At 37.0% G+C, this 22,612-nt stretch overlaps 1 protein-coding gene across 1 annotated transcript in view; it reads right to left on the bottom strand.

The window, feature by feature from the left end:
- Positions 1–22,219, bottom strand: part of LOC132948295 (protein bowel-like) — a 34,139-nt gene extending 11,920 nt beyond the window's left edge. Inside the window, 4 exon segments of the mRNA XM_061018712.1 lie at positions 5,623–6,200; positions 6,202–6,405; positions 6,407–6,465; positions 21,679–22,219. Of these exon segments, the coding sequence (XP_060874695.1) occupies positions 5,623–6,200; positions 6,202–6,405; positions 6,407–6,465; positions 21,679–22,219 (1,382 nt within the window).
- Between the last annotated feature and the right edge of the window lie 393 nt (positions 22,220–22,612).

The raw sequence follows: 22,612 nt of genomic DNA, 5'->3' as shown, positions 1-22,612 counted from the left end.
TGTTCAGAAACGAAACGAGACGAAAAACATAATACAATACCGGATTCAAAGACGACATGACGTTATTTATTATGTTACATTACGTTTGTGACCCATCACCGGTTTTACTCGATACTCAGAACTTCTCGCGATGTAGGAGATACCACCAACATTTATTACTTTATATTGTTTATTCGAAATACTCTAAATATCTACTTATATATTAAAATATACATAATTCAAAGTCATTATACGCATGTATAAATTATAGTTTACAGTTGTAAAAAGTTACAAATCTTGTTTCTAAGACAAAATGTTCGCGAATTCTATTCAAAACAGGCAATGTTTCAATTGCACCCCGATATCTCGATTCGATTATACATGGAAATCATAAACATTAACTTTAGTTGACAGTTGCATGTGTAATGTGCGTGTCAGAGGACTTAGTATCACAAATTACAATGACAATAAACATAATTTTTATACTGTTATTTTAAAAATAAAAACTCAATTTTGCTGTGTCAGTCCACCCCTCCCCGCAAAATACAAATCACGGCTCACGGCGAGAACAGGTATTCATGTCATATTGTCATTATTCTTTGAGAACGTCGTACACGCATGTGTTGTCTCCGCCTTACACAATATGTACGACATTACAAATTTTAGTTCACCGGTTTCAATAGTGTGCTGTTAGTCTTGGTATTATAGTGGATTGACCTATTATCAAACTTTTAGGTAAGAAAATTGTCTGTGTTTCTCTCGTCGGGTTTTACGGTATTTTAATATTTAAGTGAGTTATGAGTATGTAAAATATTAATATTTGAAAATGCTCATAATTCACTTAAAAATTTATTATATCGTTAAAAACCGACGATAGAACACAGATAATCTTCTCACCTAAAAGTTTGATAATAGGTCAATCCACTATAATACCAAGACACACTATTGAAACTGGTGAACGAAAATTTACCATTTGCCTATGTGACACGTGTGTAAGACCGAGACAAACACAATATGATGGTTACGACGTTCTCCAAGACCGCAACCGACGAGTGCTGCAGCATTCCAAAATAGGTCCATCTCGAAGAAAGTACTATTTATAATGTATTTATTAATTACAAATTCATATAAATTGGTTAAATTCGTTTACAACTGCAGCGATTATATTGTTTTCCCCGAGTTTTCTATACTTATACAAGACATGATAAACCTGGTCACACTAGCGAGTATAATAATATAGTGAATGTCCTCTGCGGTACAACTGCATGCGTTAAAAAAATCGAGGTTTTTTCCTTTCGAAAAAAAAAAAACGTTTATTACCGCGCTCCAATTAAGTATACACATTATATTATATTTTATACATCGGCGAATAAAAATAACTGATATATACCTATATAATGGTCGTATACTATAGTGGAGCGATTACGCTCGTGTGCGCATAAATGTTGTTTAGTAATTAATATTATTATTATTATTATCATACGCCGAAAGTACAGCATTCCGTCGCGTATAAAACAAGATCATCCTCTCCGCTCTCTCCCGCACGAGCGAAATAATATAATATATATTACTTATATTATACGGTGTATATAATATTATACATTATACATACTATAATACACCCACCCCACCCACCCACCCACCCCACCACCGCCACTGACGCGTATTATAATCACGTCGCATGTGGTTCCGTGCTGCACGCACCTGGTTCGGACAGACCGCGGTAATATTATGTGCGTATAAGAACATAATAGTGTATTATAATACACCACGGTCGAGACTTGTTATGCACTGCAGCCACCGCAGCCTAGGACGGTTGCGGTGCGCGTCTGCGGGTTCCCTGCGATAATAATAATTAAAACCCGTCGTCGTTCGTGTATATTATTATAATACTTCGTATTGTGTTGGCACGCAGAACATAATAAGAGTATCATATATAGATATGAAGAATGACGTAATCTATGCCTGGACGTTCGGCGAGCAGCGTGTTGAACTGGTCGGCACACGACGGTTTTTCGAATTTTGAAGTTGTCTACCGCCTATTTGAGTCAATCTACACAACCGAGGTCGTAATTTTCGCGGGATGATGGTCCGGAGATTCGTGACGGATAGAGATTTCCGAAAAAACGTTTACTTAAAAATACTTGATATTATGGTCGACGACGATTTATGCAGCGGAATTGGTAAATTGGGTCCCGAAAATAAAATGTCCTATATATATTATATTATTTTATTGTACATAATATTATTACGTTATGAATAAATATATTATGGTATAAAACATTATGATCTCGGTATACATTGGTACAAATGGTATAATTTAAAATATATGTGTTTCATTATAATATACGTATATTTAATCGCGGTTTATATAGCCGGGACCCGACTTACCGGCTTTCAAAATGTACCCAAATTAGCGCGGACCCAATTTTACCTAACCCCTTAAGCAGGTACTGAAATGCTGGATAGAACATCTCCATCGTCCACCCTTAAGACGTCGTAAGGTTTTGCAGTGTTCACAATAGAAATTATTAGTTTTGGACGTTTAAGATTTTTTCGTCGATTGTCGACATCCAAAGTTATGTCATTGTATACATCACCATCAAAGACTTACTTCGCAATCGGTTAAATAGATATTATGTACTCGAATTCAAACGGATACAGTCGCAAACGGTCGTTGCTTTCGGCGCAGGAATGCGAGTTAACTCCGGTCATTGATAAAATTTTAATATGTTCAAAGACATATTATTATACAACGCGTGTAGGCGAGGCGAGGGAGCTCTTCCGGACGACGACAACAGTCGGCGGCGCTTGAACGGAGAACGAAAAATTGCCGTCCCGTTTTTCTTCACGAATTTTCATCCTTCTCGTTCGCATTGCATCAAATCCTCCTCTATTCGGCCGACGCCACCGGCCGTGTACGCAACACTACGTACGGTCCCCCTTTTTACTACGTTTCTTAATTAACCACACCGACCGGTTTTCGTGTTTTTTTTTTTCCACGCACGGACAATCACACCGAGTGATATTATTCGTCTCCGCATCGCGGTGGTCGGTTTTTATTATCATATATCGCTGCTTGCTATATAATATACCTGCCGCCGCCGCCGCCGAGTCGCGTTCGTTCTCGGCGAAATCGCACACGACCATAACGTGTATTACAAAAAAAAAATTCACGACAACTCGATATCCAATACACATTACATACCCACAGGTACGGCTGGAATTTCTGAGATGAAAAATACCGATCGGATACATATCTCGGCGTATATTTTATCCGCGCTCGCGTTCTTTATTTAAACGACACTAAACTGGCATTATACGCGTGGGTATGATGTGCATTTATTCCAATAATTCGTTCTTTGTTGTTGGCGACAGTGTCCGCGGCGAGCGAATTTTCAAACACGGCCGGTTGCGAAGAGGCAAATTTCGGGTGTATAGGAGCACTTCTCCTGGCATTTCGGAATTGGGCCCCTTAAAATCTTAGAGCTGAGCCCCAGGATACAGGACTTATAGCCCTCGGGGGCTGAGATCCGTATTTTGTCCTTTGTGTTCCCATGTTTTATAAATAAAATAGTTTTAGTTAGGTTAGGGTTAGTCAAGTTCCTCTTCTATTCTTTAAAAAAAATTAATAACAGATAGGTACGTGAAATAATAAGGATATTATGTTCTCTGCGACGTCTCATAATAATATTGCTATAACTCATTAAGACTATGAATTTAATGCATTATTCTGACGTGGACGCGTCTTTTTCTCAACTTCCGACTTCGTTGAATCAATTTAATTCAAAAAATATAATATGTTAAACAATACCACGTTGTATAATTAGCGTAATAATAATGCAACTCTTATTGCATACACAAAAATATTATACTGTGCATATTTTTACTCATTAAAGTTTTGTCTATGGCTTGTTTACAATTAAGATATTAATCTAGTTGAAATATATATTGTTATTAATAATTTACACATTTTGGCAATTTGGAGAGCAAAATTACTGATTCGCTTCAAGTTTTGTTTATAGTATTTTTTTTTTTAATACAAAAGTAGTTTTTTTTCATACACTATAATTGTCAAAAGACGGGGTTTCCAATTGATAAAAAATAAACATAATATATTTGCATTGGGTCGTTTTTCACAGCCGAACAATACATTTAATAACAAAACTATTATATACACCAGTGTCCAGTTTCTAATGTTATTCATATTCCGTAATACATAAAACACACGGAACTCAGAAAGGACGCAGTATATCTGTTTATCTATTTAACGAACGTCTGACGATAAATGTTGATAAGTGATTAAAGCTATTTTAAAGCTATTAAAGTAACTTCGGAGAGAAAATAATCAAGTAGGTATTACGTGAAGTAAAATAAAACATATTTATTTTAGTCTAGGAGCTACTGACCGGTTTTACCTCACCTATTTTAGTTCCCATGAAATTTGTACAACAAATTGAATCGGGCCTGCTGAATACTATAGGAAAATCGGCTGATTCGTAGACCAGCTCGGTAGGGGGGGGGAGTGTTTCACCAAAATTTGGTTCACCATGATTTTTAAATAATTAAATTATGTTATATAAAATAATCAGCTGATGAAAATTTACATTTTAACGTCATGTAAAAAAACAATTATAATATATTAAATTTTATTAACTTTACAACTTTATAATTATATTGTTTTTCACACGTCAGAATCCGAATTTTTTATCAGCACATTTTTTTAAACATAATTTAGGTTTTTTTCAAATCATTTGATGTTGGTGGCTGAGGACCCCCCCCCCCCCCCCCCCGAGCTGGTCTACGAATCGGCCTAATTTTCCATCGTATTCTGCAGGCCCGATTCTATTAGTATTACAAATGTCAACGAAGCTAAAATAAGTGAGATCAAACCATCAGTAGCTCCCTGCCTATTATTATGTTGTGTTTTACAACAACGTTAGCAGATATACGGGCTGCACCATAGATATATACAACAACTAGATAGCCGTCTGCCCGACTCCTACTTGTCATCGAAGTCAGCCGCCATTTACAAAACAGGCAATGTTTACAAAATAATATTATCACAGTATATACGTTATAGACTAATATATATGTATATAAATAAATCTAAACATTGCCTGCTTTGTAAATGGCGGCCGTTTTCAATATTAGTCACAACTGTAGTACAAAGACGGCTATCTAGTTGTTGTATATACCTATGGGCTGCAATCATGTTGTTATCAGTCATCCAAGGAATTATTGTTGTTCGTATAAAAATAGATTTGAGAGAATATCCTAAAATAAACTTTGGAGAAATCTCCACCAAATCGCATTACACAATGAAAAAAAACATTTTACATAATTTTAAAGTTTTAACCATGTTGATTGTTGGCTTAATACATAAAAAAAAGTTCATGAAAATTTACCGCCCCCCCCCCCCCCCAGGTTACACCAAAAAGGGCAATTTCCCACCCCTGGCCCCCTTAAATACGGGCCAGGGCCTGCGGACCACAGTTTGGGAAACGCTGGACTAAGCCACAATAATTTATAGTGTGGAAGGGTCCAACACAAAATATTACAATATGCTCGAAGTTTTTTTACGGATACTCGAGGCGTTAAATGTATAGTTTAAACTACTATGATTTAAATTAGGTATTTTACTTGTGATCGCGCAAATGGGTCCTGTCTCCGGAACGCTTTTTTGCAAATGTCTCGCGCAAATGGTCCTGTCTCCGGAACGCTTTTTTGCAAATGTCACACGAGTACGGCCTCTCGTCAGTGTGCGTCCGCTCGTGTATCAACAGGTTGTAGCTCTTGGTGAACTGCCGGTTGCAGAACCGGCATATGAACTGTTTTTTTGGTCGCGACGCCCGGGCCATGCCAACCGTGCCAGCGCCCACAGTGGCACGCGGTCGGGCGGCCACTGAGCCGAACGCGCCAGGGCCGGTACCCGCGGCTGGGCCACCGAACAGAGGCTGACTGCCGTACTGGCCGCCGGGGTTGAGCAGGAACGGGTGAGCATAGCCTCGCTGATGCATGGCCGCCTGTAACACCTTGTTCTTGTCCAGTGCCATAGCCATCTGCTGTTGCTGGTGGATCAGCGAAACGGCCGCCGCAGCCGCAGCGGCGTTGGCCGACGACAACTGTTGCTGCTGCTGTTGCTGTGATTTGTGTTTGGGCACGTACATGCCCGGCGACGGCTGTTGCTGTTGCTGCTGCTGAAGCGTAGACAGGTGGTGGGTGCTGGTGGAGGGCCTTGTGCTTGTCGGCCATCATGGACGCGGCGTAAAAGTCAGCCGACGACGGCGACGGCTGTTGCAGCGACGCAATCGACGGGTGCCCGTAAAACGATCCGCTGGACGGCATGACCGGCACGAACGCCGATCCCACGCCCGGCTTTACGCCCTCGCCGCCGACAGAAGCCGGCTTCCCGCCGCCACTGCTTTCCGCTCGACATTATGCTAATCGCCTGAAACACACGCCGCACGTAAGTCGCATTGTTCTCTGCAAGCACATAGAAATACATTATATTGTAATATTATTATTATATTTAGGTAAAGTAGCATAATATAGGTAAGTTATTATAATATTTTACTGTCGACTAAACGCGCGCGACAAACGCTACTATTTAGGATATTTTTTTTTTTTTTGGTTCTTTGTTACTTTTATCATTGTACGTCCGTCGCGTGAACATGTCGGGTCAACGTCGAAACCTAACCGGCTTCAACATAATATAATATATTATAATTTATAACAAACAATGGATGGGTAATTCGTAGGATGTTTTCGTTTTAGGCGGGGAAAGAGAGATCGACGAGCGTTTTTAATAAACTTGGCACCTAGGTGGTACAGACGTATAGTGATGGTATATGTGTGCATAAAATATAATCGTATAGTTTACCGTTTTTGAGTTAGCGGTTGTACCATCGATTTTATAGTATTACACAGATAACTGATAAGCAATCCTATTGTTGATATTGGAAGCAGCTAATATTTGAAAGCCGGTATCACACGGGCGCGTTGCGCGACGCTAGGAGTGTGCAGTGGTATAGCCATAGATAATATAAGAATGGATAGGACATTATCACATGAAATTTCACTGATACTATTTTAAGGTTATATGAGGCAAATATTGATATGATAATTGATAAATAATAATAAATTTAAATTTAAATATTTTAAATATTTAACAAAGTTTAGAGTAATTTTCCAGGCACAAGTGGCACAACAATCAAATACAAACTGACAAATATCTAAATATAACTGACTATCATGTTATCATTATTATTTAATAAAATGGTTTTGCACATAACCTTAAAAAGCCCCATATCGTCTTTCTCTCTTTACGTTCTCTCTTGCCCAAAAAAGCACACGGCCCCATATGGAACTGGTATAGGCTTGTCCTATCCATTCTTATATTATCTATGGGTATAGCTCGGTACACAGTCGACGTCCGATTGGTGTTGCGCGCCAAGGTTTGTACGAGCGGCGCGTTTCTTCCCGAAAATATTGTCGGTTTCTGCACCTCACGCCAAAGGAAAATTGGCGGGGCACGTCTTGTCCAATCTAACGGCGTGTCGGTTTTAAATGTGCGAGGTGTATACAAACGCTCCACAGTTGTGTAACACCGGCCTAATGGGTCGCTAGGATCGCTGCGTTCGTTTAGATAAAGAGCAATGCAAACGGATCAGTGAATCTATAGGTCACAAATGCCACTTCCGATAGGATATGGCTTATATACTGTATGTATACTTTAAAATCAATAGCTATAATATTATAATGTACGATCTATAAAATAATAATAATAATAATAAAAAAAAAACCATCTATTTAATCATAAATTGTAGTGGCACAAACAGTGACGAATCCAGAGGGAGGGGCAAGGGGCAAAGCCTCTACGCTCGATACTTTTAACTAGGTATATAAATAAATTTGTTTTACCATACACCGTCTCAGAACATGATAACTTAACGACAAGCGCTATAAAAAAAAAAAATAGTGATTTAATTCTTATGTAGTCATGTAATATTTAAAAAAAGTACAAGATATAAATATTATAGTCGTGGCCACGGTCTAGGAGGGAAAGCCAATTGAGGTCCTTTTATATTGAATATTGATAGTAGATACTCGACATAGGTACATTTATTTGGTCTCAATTGGATCACTAATTGATTACCGCTGATAAGACTATTATTATGTCCTATCCATATCTCTATTATCAATGCGTACAGCATACATTTAATGATTCAAACGAATAAGAACCCCCCCCCCCCCAATAAGTCTTTGCTCTAGATTCGTCCCTGCATGGGTATACACTTTTTGCGTTATCTGAAACTATTAGGTTAGGTAGGATCTGATAGATAATATCAGTGGCGTGAATAAGGACTTTATTTGAGGCACGTGTCTCAGTTTAAAGGGTGTTGGGAGTCCTGGGGACTAGGGTCATTTCACATGTAATAAATAATTTATTAAGTACACATTAAGACTAGGCCAGTCTTTCTCGGTTATCATTTACGTAAATACGTAATTACTTATATAAGTATTTATAATTACTAATACTTATAAATTATTGTGCCTCATAAGTTAATGAAGTTCGTCGCGCCACTGGATAGTACCTATTATATATTTATATAGTGTTGAGTGTTGGTAGATGATCATTATTCATTGAGTATACACTTTTTAAATCACATTATGATTTTTATTAAAAAAGACTAAATCCCTAGCCGTTTAATCAACGTAAATTATAAATTGTTCATGCGACCATCTCGGGAATGCAATCATCACGTTTGAAACATAAAAAAATATTTATTTCATTTAGTGATACTAAGCATACCTAATACCTAGGTATATCACGTATTTAACCCAAATAAACTTGAAATATTATTGATAAAATAGTCAAAACTATTTTAAAGTCATGTATTAGGCTGATAGCTGCTTCGTGTAAAAATAAACGATTCAATTAACAAAGTATAAATTCTTTTGTTCTGATATTAGATTGGTGATTAATTTTAATATCATACACTCATTATTTCCAGTAGGAATATCTAAATAAAGTTAATCTTACGTTATAATTCGATGCTAGGAATATTATATTTTGACCATCATAAAAATATAATGAGTCCATGTTAAATTGCACAGATATTTTACTATGAACTTTCTTAGAGTCGTAGAACACCTGTAACGCTCTACTCCACTGGGTAGTTAAAAAAATAGTTACTATACATTGTTCACAATACAATTCGTACAGGTACGGTTTAAAAGAACATTTTCTATCCGTCGAACGTACTCATTAATTATTGAAATTATTTTATTATTATTATAATTATGGTGGAGCCGGTAGGTTTTAATTAAATAATTTGCACTTTTTAGATATTATACTGGTTTGAAACCTATACTGGCCGTGGTACTATAGTATAATGTTTTACTAATATAATTCGCATAGAAGGAGAGCAGTGGACATTTATATCAAATTATGAGCTAATAAAAATAGATGGTTAGTGATTACGAATTATCGAATGAAGCATACAAGCATACCAAACCATCGTAGCTCTCAAATGTCTCAACGATAAACTGCACAGCGGGCTAAGGATTCGCATATTATTCTCTATACGCTGTATGGTACTCGTATATTATTGATACAATTATATAACAAGGTATCTTGGCCTATATTATATTGTACGTATCAAACGTGTTCGCATTATACTGCAAGAACGAAACCTGAGGCAAACGTTTTTTTATAATTTTTTTTTTTTCTCTATCTGAAATCACAAATCTGAGAATGCGATTTCCGACGATCCGACTACGCGGCATTTAAATACAATAGGCGTGTATAAATCACGCGCGAGAATAATATAGACATGCGAGCGGGAAAAAAACAGCATTTTTTCGACCGTCTACCGAACTCAATACGTAACGTATAAAAAAAAAAATTGTTTGACAATCGCGCGTTACATTCGGACAAACGCGTAGGTAGGTACTATATTCAATAATAATAATATGAGTCTGGTGAGGATTAAGTAAACGCATAATATCGTTATCACCGCCGCCGCCGCCGCCGCATCAACAAGTGCACGCGCTAGATTTTACGATGACGTTTGTTGATTACGAATAATAATACGCACGTAATGTTAAATACGGTTTACTCCCGATCATCCGCGGAATAGGGTGGCAGGACATCCACGGATAGACGGATTCCGCGGATAATCCGCAAAATTAAATTTTACACTAAATTGGAAATTGAAATTGAAAATTATTATTACATATTATTTTATGTATTATTAAAAAAGATACACATGTATGTACAATGAAAAATTATCTCTAGCATTAAAGGAACATAACATGATGCGTATTAATAAAAGTACACACGCGTGTATTAATAATTTTAAATAAGCGTATTTTACGTCGTTGTCGAGTTATCGGCTACGACAAATTCACAACCCAATCAAACCTATAATGATTTACAATGGAAAGATACGATACGTATATATTTTTTTTTCTATACACATAGAGGTATGTAGACGATTCCGTGGAAGACAATCGAGAGTAAACCGTATTATTATTGTTATTTTATCACTGTAAAACGTGTAAGGACGCGCACACGGTAGTCGCGCGCGCGTACAGATAATAATAATATAATAGATATTATGCGATGATAATTTATGCGCGATTAAGTCAAAAACTCGTTCCCGACGGACGGCTATAAATACTTTAAGTAAAATGTGAAAACAATAATAGGACACTGTTACGGTATTGATTTGTACACCTTTGGAAATCTAAACGAGTGCAATAATAGTGGCGATTCCTGAGATGTGTACAGGTACGATATGAATTATCAATATTTTCGCAAGATCGTCGATATTTTAATTTATTGCAAGAGATACCATATCGCAGATACTACATTACTCTATGTTGTAATACACTGTAACGAAAGTGTATATACCTCATAGTTGAAATACATAACATTGTTTTCAAAACATTTTCTCGTTATTATCAATTGGTAACCATTCAAAGATAAAAATATCGAATAAAACATCCAACGAAAGAGTTACTCACGCGGACAATGTTATCCATCCATCATCACATATTCATATGTAAGTGTGGTTTGACATTAAAGGTATGATTTACCCGAAATGTTTAAAAACTATAAGACCGTAACGTCTTCGTTAACATCTAAAAATGTCGACGGTCGTAGAAATGTGACAAACACTAAACCGTATTTCGGTATTTGTATTCATGTAATCAGAAAAAAAATCACGATTCGAGTGCCTGTGACCGAAAAAAGTTGAAATTAGCGACGACCGGCCACAAATCACAATCGTTATAGTTTTCTCGGTGGCGACGATGATAATATTTCATTTTGACTGTGGACGGTAAACCTCACCGATACAATATTGCACGTCATCGCAGGTTGTCGATTTGAGCTCGGACAATGCGATTCGGATAATGCAAGACGGACGAGCGCAACAGCATATTATACGAATTACGAGATGCCGATATTTTATTATTGTTATTCATGTTGTTATTGCAATATTGTGTCCGGAGGGACTGCCGAGGGGGTGGACGGACCCACGAACGAAAGGGTCGAAAAGAGTATAAAAATCACGTCGGTGTTTGTACACAAACAACTCGTACCGGACGCGACGACCGCCTTCGTCATCTCACTCACACTCACCTACAGAAATGCCGCCGTAAACGTAAACAGGGTCTGAAAATCCGCAAGACGCGAATCCAACAGGTCTTTTTTAAAAGATAAAATTATAAGCGGGGACTCTCCGCGCCTATACGTCATCCCCGACCTGCGTCCAGTAAACGTTCCACAGATCACAGACCTTATTACGGCGATTGCGTTGAATATCGACAATTAATAATGTATTTACATCGTGTTCCCGTGAAAAATGACGGTGTTATTCATTGGCCAGTTTACGATTGAACATTCGCCGGGGCACGACATGGGACGCGGTTTTTAATATTAGTCTCGCGATCAAAAATTTCCTGACACGCAAATAGAACAACGGTGGCTACTATAATAATATTATAGTATATCATTCCGGTGCTCACGACACTAATGACGGACCGACGGGAGGCGACACCCGTATAATTGGTATAATAACAGTAGATTATTTCTGTGATTATTGCGCGTCGTGTCGATATAACCTTATCGAACTCCTCAATAGTAATTATTATACTATAACATATATTTTTATCACCGTCGTGTTTACTACGAAAATACATTGTCGGCCGCTACCAGTAGACCATAGTCGGATACGCCGCGCCACCGTTGTAAAAATAGAAATACGATCGGCGGCAAAGCGATATATTTATGCTCATAGAGGTGCCTACCTACTCATCCGTCCGTGACCGGCAAGAAATAATGATTTTCAATTGCTCGGATAATCAAAAATATTTTAACAAAATATTATAATTTACATTTTGTAGTTGTGGCCCGTAGGACTATAACCAGGAACAACCGCCGACGGTTCATATTCGCGCGGGTTCTTCAAGGACGGGGCCTCTCGCGGTATCTCCCTCCGCAGATCGGCGCGACGAGGTTCAATGTGCGGCGACGGCGTTCAAAGTTACGCTCACGGACGTCTAAAAACTTGATACCGTTGCTTTGTCGAGGAGGGAGGGAGGGCGTTGTGGGGATGACCAGTTCGATCCACCTCCTCGACGTTTTTGCAAATCAATAATTCGTTTGACAGTGTACCTGCTACGTCTGTTTTAAAAATATTGTCACCATTGTTTCTCCACCCCTCCCCCCCTCCCAACAGGCAGATCTGCACCGTTGGTATACCGACTACCAAGTGCTTTTTGGGCCTTTTCCGCCGTTATGAACGAAACGCGCCGATAACCGCAGCGGGACAACGATTGCAAATTATCAATATATTTTAATCTTTTCGAACCGGTGGGTACGCAATAATACGCATATATCGTCGGGGACAGTGACGACGGTGATAACACACGAACACGGGCAAGTACACAACACCTACTTATCGCATCGATATTTTTGTACAATATTAAAAGTCTTGTGGAATTTACACTTACGTGATAGGAGGACGGACGTCGGAAAACCCGATGTGTCCGCACGCGGCGGCGGCAGAGCCGCTTTTATCGGGGAAACGAAAACGGAACACCACTGGCGCACGCATACGTCAAGTCGTAACGACGACTACCGTCCGGATCGAGTGAGACGATGAACCAATAACAATAAAACCCGAACTCGCGTCGCCGAATGAAACAAATCGTCGATCCGCGCCGAAAGAATGCGGCGGACGAACGAACGGACGGACACGGACGCACTGTATAACGACGCACTCACGGCGCGGCGACTCGTTATTTACTATTTAGTCGTTACGGACGAAAACCGACGAGGGAATAACGAAACAGGTACCGGATCGTTCAGCCTCTGCCGGTACTGGGTACTGGTTACGTCGCGCCGTCGTCAACGGCGGTGGCCGTCAGATGCTATGCGGTGCGCGGGTGACGCGACCTGTACGGCGCAGTGGGGGTAGGACGGCGGTGGTCGAGTGGGAGTCGGCGAAGTCGGTGTCGGTGCCCTTCGAACGACGACGCTGGTAGCGTCACCTGTTGTCGGTTTCCGGCACTAACGATGTGGTCGTGCGTGCGCGCTCGCGGTGTTGTTCACGTAACTTTATACGTCATGTACATACGATAATAATAATAATAATATTATAAAAACTACTGTAGGTATATATACCTGCGACCGGGCCGGCTACCTGTACGGGCTGTACATCGCCGTGCCACCTGCGCCTGCCCACACGGTCTCGTCAGCGTCGTCGGTGGCGAAGTGGGGTGGGGTGGAACTATACGAAAAGCATCAGAAGAAGAGACGGAAAAGTTATGACGAAATAGAAATCTCGAGTGGTGGGCACGAGGAGCGAGCGTACGACCGCGGCGGCGGTTACGACGTCCGTCCGACGGGCGTGCTGTGTACATACGTTTATAATATATTATATCGTTATTACTGTACAGCGTGCACACGGGTAGTAAAATATTTATTATAACACTCGTAAGTTATCTGTATGTTATTATATATATTTTTTAATAACGCTCGTAGCCTCCACCGCCGCCGCCGCAGACGACTTGTGTGCGCGAGTGAGGGTGTGCCGATAATATTATATCACATAAGTAACACACCATAACTAATAGTACCTAATAACACATCTCGGTTCGTGCCTTTAACCTTTTCAGTCTAACGGCGGCCGCGGCGGTAGAACCTAAATCGGCGGCCGGTAGAAAATAACAAAAGTACAGTTTTGACAACTATAATATTGTTTGGACGGGTAGTTGAAGTATTATGAAGCAATATGTCGTAATTTACTATTAAATTCTTACGGTTCATATATACTACCACGCGGAGCTAACATAAAATTTCATAAGTCAATAAGTATGTGATACCTATGCATACTTAAACTTACTTAATAAAAAAAAAAGAAAAAAATCAGACATCTACGCTGCGTTCTAAATCTAAATTTCAAAATGTTCTATATATCATTGGCCCGGACACGATAAGAAGAAGATTAGTAATATACTTATATAGCTATTATACAGCTATGTATAACTATTTTTATTATTATTGAATCAAAGATAATTATGTACACATTATAAATAAAAATATATAAATATAAATTCCTTCTTTAAGCGTATGATTGTAGGGTGTTAATAAAGTTTGGTTGTACAAAAATGTACAAAATACAGTACATAATACTGTACAGTTAAAAGTTGAATTTTGTAAAAAATAACTAATCCAGGTGCTGGGATTACGTTACCGCAACCCGTAAGATAAAATTGGATTTCGGGGATAGTTCAAGGGTTGTACAAAGGTTAATTTTGCAACGCAATACAAAAATAGTATTAATACAAATTTTTTTTAAATTCGAATCATCTATCGATACCTAAACACTCAACATTTCAAATAATATTATTGATTTGTTCACACTCGTATAAGTGTTTTTGAAACAATTTACATTGTTACAGTCAATGTTATGATAAAGTTTGAAAATAAAACATTTCAATACGTTTAGTCGTGTCAATATTTGTTAAATAATTACTATTTTAGACTTTTTGAGGTCTTGTAGATCCAGTTTTTAATAAATATAATATGTTTATAACGAATAACCCAATAACGATGAACTATAAATTGCGACAATACGACCTGTTAATTGTTTGCAACTATATTCGGAAATCGTTAGGCTTCGCGGTAACAAGATTAATTCACTATACCGATTTAATGAACCCTCGAATATCAACTAACTGGAAAGATAAAAAAAAATCTCCTGAAACCTTTAGGCTATTATTCCTGCGCCACTATATTATATGCAACGAAAAAACCGTCCAATTACTATTAATAGTATTTTTATATTCTACAAGACTTTCCCGTAATTTTATGGTAATTATTTTGAACGTTACAACTTTATTTTGAATATTTATAACAAAAAAAAATATATATATCGTTTATTTAATGGACACTGGATGAAATACATTTCGCGTTTTGATTTAATATCGCTTCGGAGAGAATGCGGCATAACGTTATCCCATGTAATTAACAAATACGTGGACAGTGTGCTATTCAAAAAGTATTAAAATTAATAGGTTTTTCGTGTTGTTGTTTTTCCCGTATCCGTTTTAATTTTTCGAAGGAATATTTCGATTCTTATAAAGTATAGGCACTTACATCATATAACATAAATTATATAAGCTCTGAGATATTGAGATTATATCTTAAGTGCAACTGTTTTGTAAAACAAATATAATATGAATTATACAGGCAATATATTGTTGTATGTATATTAGCCGTAGCCTGTATTCATTTTATTGTAAGTACATTATGAAAATATGTAAACTGTAAACGAGTACCAATTATTAGCATTAATAACATTAATTATTCTCAATTAAAATTATTATATTTTTTAACATTCACGAATACAAAATACATATTTAATTACATTTTCGTATTGGTCCAGCTGCTTGGCGAAATCATTAACTTGTGAGGCACAATAAATTATATTAGTAATCGTACCTACAAATTCATATATAATACTGTACATGAGTAATTACGTATTTAAGTAAATGGTAACCGAGTAAGATTTTCTTTGTGTGTACTCAAGTCCTAAATTATTATAATATGTGAAATGTCAATAGTATCCAGGACACCCACTATAATACTCTTTAAACCGAGACACGTGCCCTCAAATAAAGTCCTTCTTCGTGCCACTGTGTATTACTATAGTCCAGGGATGGGCAACTTTCGTATCATTTTTCACTGGCCCATGCTACATTTCAGTTTAGTTTATACAAATTTAAAATGTTCAAAATTGTCTGTATTTTATTTTATTACCTATGTTTATAAAATTATTAAAATCAATATAACGTTTATCGTAATACGTAGATATAATTAATTATTATCAAGTATTATACGTTAACATGAGGTTTTTTTTTGCTTTCCGTGTTCCTTGGGCCCACTAGATTTTCGCACATTCGAAATTGGCTCTCTAGTAGCATTGAGTTGCCCATTATAATATTATGTATATATATTAACTATTAAGTAAATCATTTATAATTTGGTAATTTATTCAATAAAATTTTAAAAAAAATTAAAATTTACGATGGTAATAGATATAATAGATATAATTATTTAATACTTCAACTTTTTTTCTGAACGAGTTTCCAAAAAAATATACAATATTCACTTGGATTTTACAACGTTTTAAACATGTTTTATTCGTTTTTAAGTTTAAACAATGAACAAAACGTTTAAAACAAATGTTTTAAATTCATGTTTTAAACAAATATATTGTCTAAAATATTGTGTCTTAAACATAACAACCCTGCTAAAGCATAAAGACGCAATATCGTTTCTAAGAAAATTTTGTTACAATGTATTTTAATAATTATTATGCAATCAGGTAATTTCTAAAATTAGTTTTGCTTGTCGTCAGACATAAATTGTTATCCGAATACATCTGGATTATAGCTTATTACTTCTTAGTTGTTAGTTTCCCTTCAAGTAATAAATGCAGATACTATTTAGTATTTACGATACACTATAATAATATAGTCTGTTCAGTATTCAGAATAAGAGCACACCGGATTTACGTAGCGAAACCGGTTTTGACCGTGGCCGCCTGGTCTTGTCTTATTCTGAACAGAGCACAAAACGTTAAAAACTTATTTAAAACTAATTACTTACAGCAAAACTTAGATCTACTTGGCCTTGGACTCTTGCAGGATGTGAAATTTTTAGTGACCCTTTAATCCCTTAAATTGCGTATAGATAGTGGAGATCCATCCGCCAGAACCCGTATCGATTAAAACTTACCCGTAAACAATTCGCGCAAGTGTACAAAAAACTTAAAATTTTTAACAAAGTCTCTGCGTACATCAGCAATATTTCCGTAAACTTCAAACGATTTGAAACCGCGGCATGGGCATTATCGCGAAACGCACATCGGCAAATAAGTTGTACACACTACGTGTATGCGCTTTTCGAACTCATCGTTGTTTTTAGAAGATTACAAATTTAGTACGATTTGTAGAAAAATGTATGATATTATACTTTAACTGCAAAATAAGTATTTTTTGCTTCTAAAAAAATTAACGCCGACAAGAAGGTTATGAAAAGCGTGTGCGTACCTACGAGTGAACCCAAACTGCGCGGCGGCCGACGTCGTATAGTTATGCCGTTATGGCCGACCCGGTTTAAAATTAATTATACAATTAATAATCTAGTAAAAACACCATACAGAAGTCAGTCACACGGCATTAAACTCCGCAGTGTTCTCCGCTTGTTTTAAACATACAAACATATACATTTATACATCATACGGTAGTACCTACGTCGGTCGTTATACGCATTATACAATATATATTACAGACAATGGGAAATATGTTATCAGGATTGTTTATAACGAAAACCGTTTGTATGAGGTTTGCATCGAGACTTGGGTACTGGTTACAGTAATTTACAATAATTATGCGGAACCGCGTATTACTCGCGTCAGTAGTAATGATTCGCAGTGAAAATTTATCGCACACACAAAAAACGGAAACTCGACTTCTTTCGCATCCTGTATACATTTTGATGCACAGCGATGTGTTTTATTGTAAACGTTTAAAACGACATTTAAATCATCGTTTGATCGTGTCTAATCGTGGGTACGCGCTGGTGTTTTAATTTATAATAAAATATGCATTCACTGTAATCGTCGACCGTCCGTACAATCGTTGCGTTTCGTACACTAATATTATTCGTCGACAGCGGAATGCCAATAAACCATAAAACCATCGGTTTTTGTGGATTTGAGAAAGAAAAAAAAACAACCACCATGCCGACGGTGGCCAGATTACGTTGCGGGGAACCGACGAAAAAATCCCAAGTCCCTACAGATTTTCTACACACTATAGTACCTACCTGATGTATTTTAACGTCATAGGAACTATAATATTATGTGCTCCATATTGTATTATATTGTGTGTGTGCTCGGTAATATATACTATTATTATAATATACGTGTGCGTGTGAGCAGTATGATATTATTATAACGCTGTGCAGCAGTAATCTCGTACAAACGAACGGTCTTGATGCATGTGTGCGTGTGTGTCTTAGAAACACGTTGAATTTGTGAACACACATATTATAATAATGAAATGTATACAGAGTGCTTGTCTTCGTGCACACACACTAACCGGTCGGTCCGAGATGTATAATACCCACACAACACTATAGTCTGTTGTATTTCATAGAAAATAGAGTAATAATATCATTATTCGTCGATATAAAAATATTTTCTCTATAACCTACGCAGATATGACAGTCAACTCTACATCTGAAATTGGCTAGCAATACGGGCCGAGCATGAGACTTATTGATAAAAAAAAAGCGCAAAAATGACGATTTAGGTTTTTTTGCATTTCGAGTCCAGGCGTGAATCTCAATAATACTGCAGATCACCGGTATAAAGTGATAATTTTTCAAAATCGTTAAAATGGAAAAAAAGTCTTCCGTGGAGACGGACGCGGTGAACGCCCTGTATGATATATTACATCGTAACAGAATCGTATGCGTTGTATACGTACATTATTACTATTATAATATATTATTGAACTGCAGTCGTCGTCGTATAAATACGGTGCAGCGTATTATAGAGGACCTGCACCGATATTTACAGACAAAAAAAAAAAAAAAAAAATATCAAGAGAAACCCGACGTTAAGTCTATACTTGTATGTTGTATAATAATAATCTGTTGTCATAAAAGTCGGCGGCGGCGGCGGCGGCGGAGGCGGCGTGTATTCATCTCTCAAAGACGTAACTGTTAAAACCGTCGTAAATCAATATATTGCGTAAACCTCGGGGATTCGTAAAAATGTGTTACACATTCGACCGTATATGGTACCTACAGTACGCCATCAATATTGTAGTCGGTTATTTTGTCTCTCTCCTTCGATTGTACGGTTACGGTTTTATTGTTTTCCGAGTACGCGTCATGTGCGTGTACGGAGAGGGACGTCGTCGTCGCAGTTTTACGGGTTCTTTTGACGAAGCTACTGTCGCGCACGCCGTACAGATACGACGACTGTTATAATAATATAATGTATAATAATAATAGCCTGTCCACGGGGATTGCGCAACCCGTGATATTATATTATTATTATTATTATTATTATATTACCGTACGAGTGTTGAAAAACGTATAGAAAATATAGAAAATACCTACCTAACCTAACCGAGACCGTTTTGCGCCAGTCCGGTTACCTTACCCATGCTATTATACAATATTAGGCGAAGCGTCGATTTTGCGGTGAAACATCTTATGACAAATATAATAGACTACGGGGAATTGTGCCCATGTAAGATAGCCGGTACACCGCGGTACCTGCAGGGAGGATTTAAATCCCCCTTATAACCCGCGGGTGTGATCCTATATGATCTTCGGCGTGCGTCCCGAAATTATTCTCGGATAGTGTTCCAAGTGTGTGCCCGTAAATATTATGTATCGGGCGCATTAATTTGCGCCAAAAACAACCCCCGAAAAATAAATTTATATTGAAATTAGTTTTGGTAATTTGCGTCACATAAAACTAAATAAAAGCGTATTATGTAATCTGCGCCATCTTGTACCTACAAAAATTATAATTTGCGCTATTACAGATTAATTTATTATACTTTAAATCATCGACCAATCAAGTTAATTTAGTTACATTTCTAGAAAATACGCACTTTATGCACATTAAATAAGTAAAATTTCGGTTAGTACCTATATGATACATATACAATAATCAGTAATATTATAATTAGTAATAAATTGTTCTTCGTGTTATTCATGTTTTACACGCCTAAAACAAATACATTTTGAAAAATAAATGTTTGATAATGAAATTTAACAGCTGGTAAATTTCAACAATTGAATTTGAAAGTGTGGCGCAGGTTACATATTCCATTTCGTTTTCTGTCGTGGCGCAAATTACATACGCATTTAAATGTATTCATTGGTGGCGCAAATCACAAATAATACAATTATTAGCGAAAAATACCGTCTCCCGATGCATCGACCACGCGTGCGTCACAAAACAATACATTATTATTATTTAATTGCATTTAGTACGAGTACGACTTAAGAACAGCAACAGTACTGTTGTGGTCCAAGTTGTGGAGCACGGTTGACAAAGGTCGAATCAAAATGAATTAACGCGAAGTCAATTAAAACTAAATTTAATTTTATACAAATTAACTATTATTGTGAATTTATTGACTTTAGGTTAGTATTCAACACTTTTTAAACACTCAGAGTAATGTCACAATTTAAAACAAATATCTCTAGCATGAATACTGTCAACTAGTCGTCACGCAGAAATAGTGTGTCCCGTCTCCCTTCTGGAGCGCCTTTATATACTAGACAACAGTCAGATTGCATGGTCTTGCACAAGGTCCCACTTAAGTATTCGCTATGGCTCTTCCAGTACTTTAGAAACTAACTTTTCCTTGTGACACTTATTAATAGTAATTAATATATTGTGCCACGTACACCATGCGCTGAAATACTGTACTTATAACATTATATTCTTGTGTGGTCCTAGACCTTGACGATTGCAACACCTCCCCCACAAAACGAGGGCTTATGTTCAATAAGACCTACAACTGTTGTCCTACGACTAATATTCAGTTTCCATACTTTACAAGTTTCATTACTCCGGTGGTACAATAATTACTTCTTAAGCTATATGTTAGTTATGTTATATTATTAAAATTGTGTTAAATAATTAAAACATTTTTTTTTTTTTTATACAATTAATCAGTATAATTATTACACATTTTTTTTTTTATATATATACAATTAGTCTGTATAAATATAAAATATATAAATAGCGGAAAAACATAGTCTTATTTAAAGTAGAACATTATATAGCATTTATCTATTGTATGCCCTTTTTTCGAACAATATTCGCATACCATGTATGTCTTAGCGATAGGCCTATTCATATTTGTTTTCCCTTAATTTTTTATATTATCTCTGGACTCAACAGTCCCTAGCGTAATGCCCGTATTTTCCGCATACATGGCAGTTACCTTTATTAAACTTTTGGGTCCCCCCTCTATCTCGGAAGTTACTACTCTTTCGTTTTACTTCACTTGGGGCTGTATTTTTGTCTTCTATAATTGCAATCTGAATAGCCTGTTCAAGGGTGGAGGGATGCTTACTTTTCACCATTAATTTAATTCTATCGGATATTCCCTCCAAAAATACTAACAAGGCCCGTTCCCTTATATTATTCTGTACAGCTAATGCGTCGCTTGCACTTTTACCTTGTGTGCTACCTTCTGATACGGCCTGCACCAAATCACGTATTCTATTAACGTATTCTATCAATGTTTCTTTATATCGCTGCTTTGCGCTAAACAATTCTGTCTGCAGATACGCTGCATTTGTGGGTCTATCATATGTCGTTTTCAATAACGTTTTTAACATATCCCAGCTAGTTATCTTTTCGTATTTTATTACCTCGTAAGCTAAGCCCTTTATTCGATTTAGGATTGTCCTTAACATTATGTCCTGATTGGCCACTGGAGTTATATCTACAACTAACTCACATGCGTTTATGAAAAATATTAATTTTTCGTCTGTACCCCCACTAAATTCGGGTACCAATCGTATTACGAGTTCTACAGTTTTATCTATAGTGACCGTATAATTTGTTGTACTCGTATCGTTAGACGAGTTGCTATTGGTACCACTCGCCATGCTAATTGGTGATCCTAATATAATATATGACTTTCGGAAAGGTCTATTTCAAAACTATCGTCTATAACGTTACGTTTAAACTATTACGATGTTTCTTTGGGCTTTCTGACATAAGACTATGCTTACCGACTATTGTACGTTACTAAATTTTTCATTGAATTGATGTCGACACTTCTAACAGCTCGCTGGTCCACGGCAGATGATGAATCCTTTCTTGAGAAGTTGATCAGGCCTCCTTTGATTGAATTCTAGTAGGAATCTTCGTTGTTTTGATACGATGTATGTGTAGATCCCTGGTTATTCGGCACCAACAATTTCCTGTTGTGGTCCTGTTGTGGAGCACGGTTGACAAAGGTCGAATCAAAATGAATTAACACGAAGTCAAATTAACTA

This window comes from Metopolophium dirhodum, chromosome 7 (genome assembly GCF_019925205.1).
Source record: "Metopolophium dirhodum isolate CAU chromosome 7, ASM1992520v1, whole genome shotgun sequence".
In the NCBI taxonomy this organism is placed as follows: domain Eukaryota; kingdom Metazoa; phylum Arthropoda; class Insecta; order Hemiptera; family Aphididae; genus Metopolophium; species Metopolophium dirhodum.
Note: the sequence above shows the minus strand (reverse complement) of the source record. Positions and strands in the feature narration are given on the sequence as shown.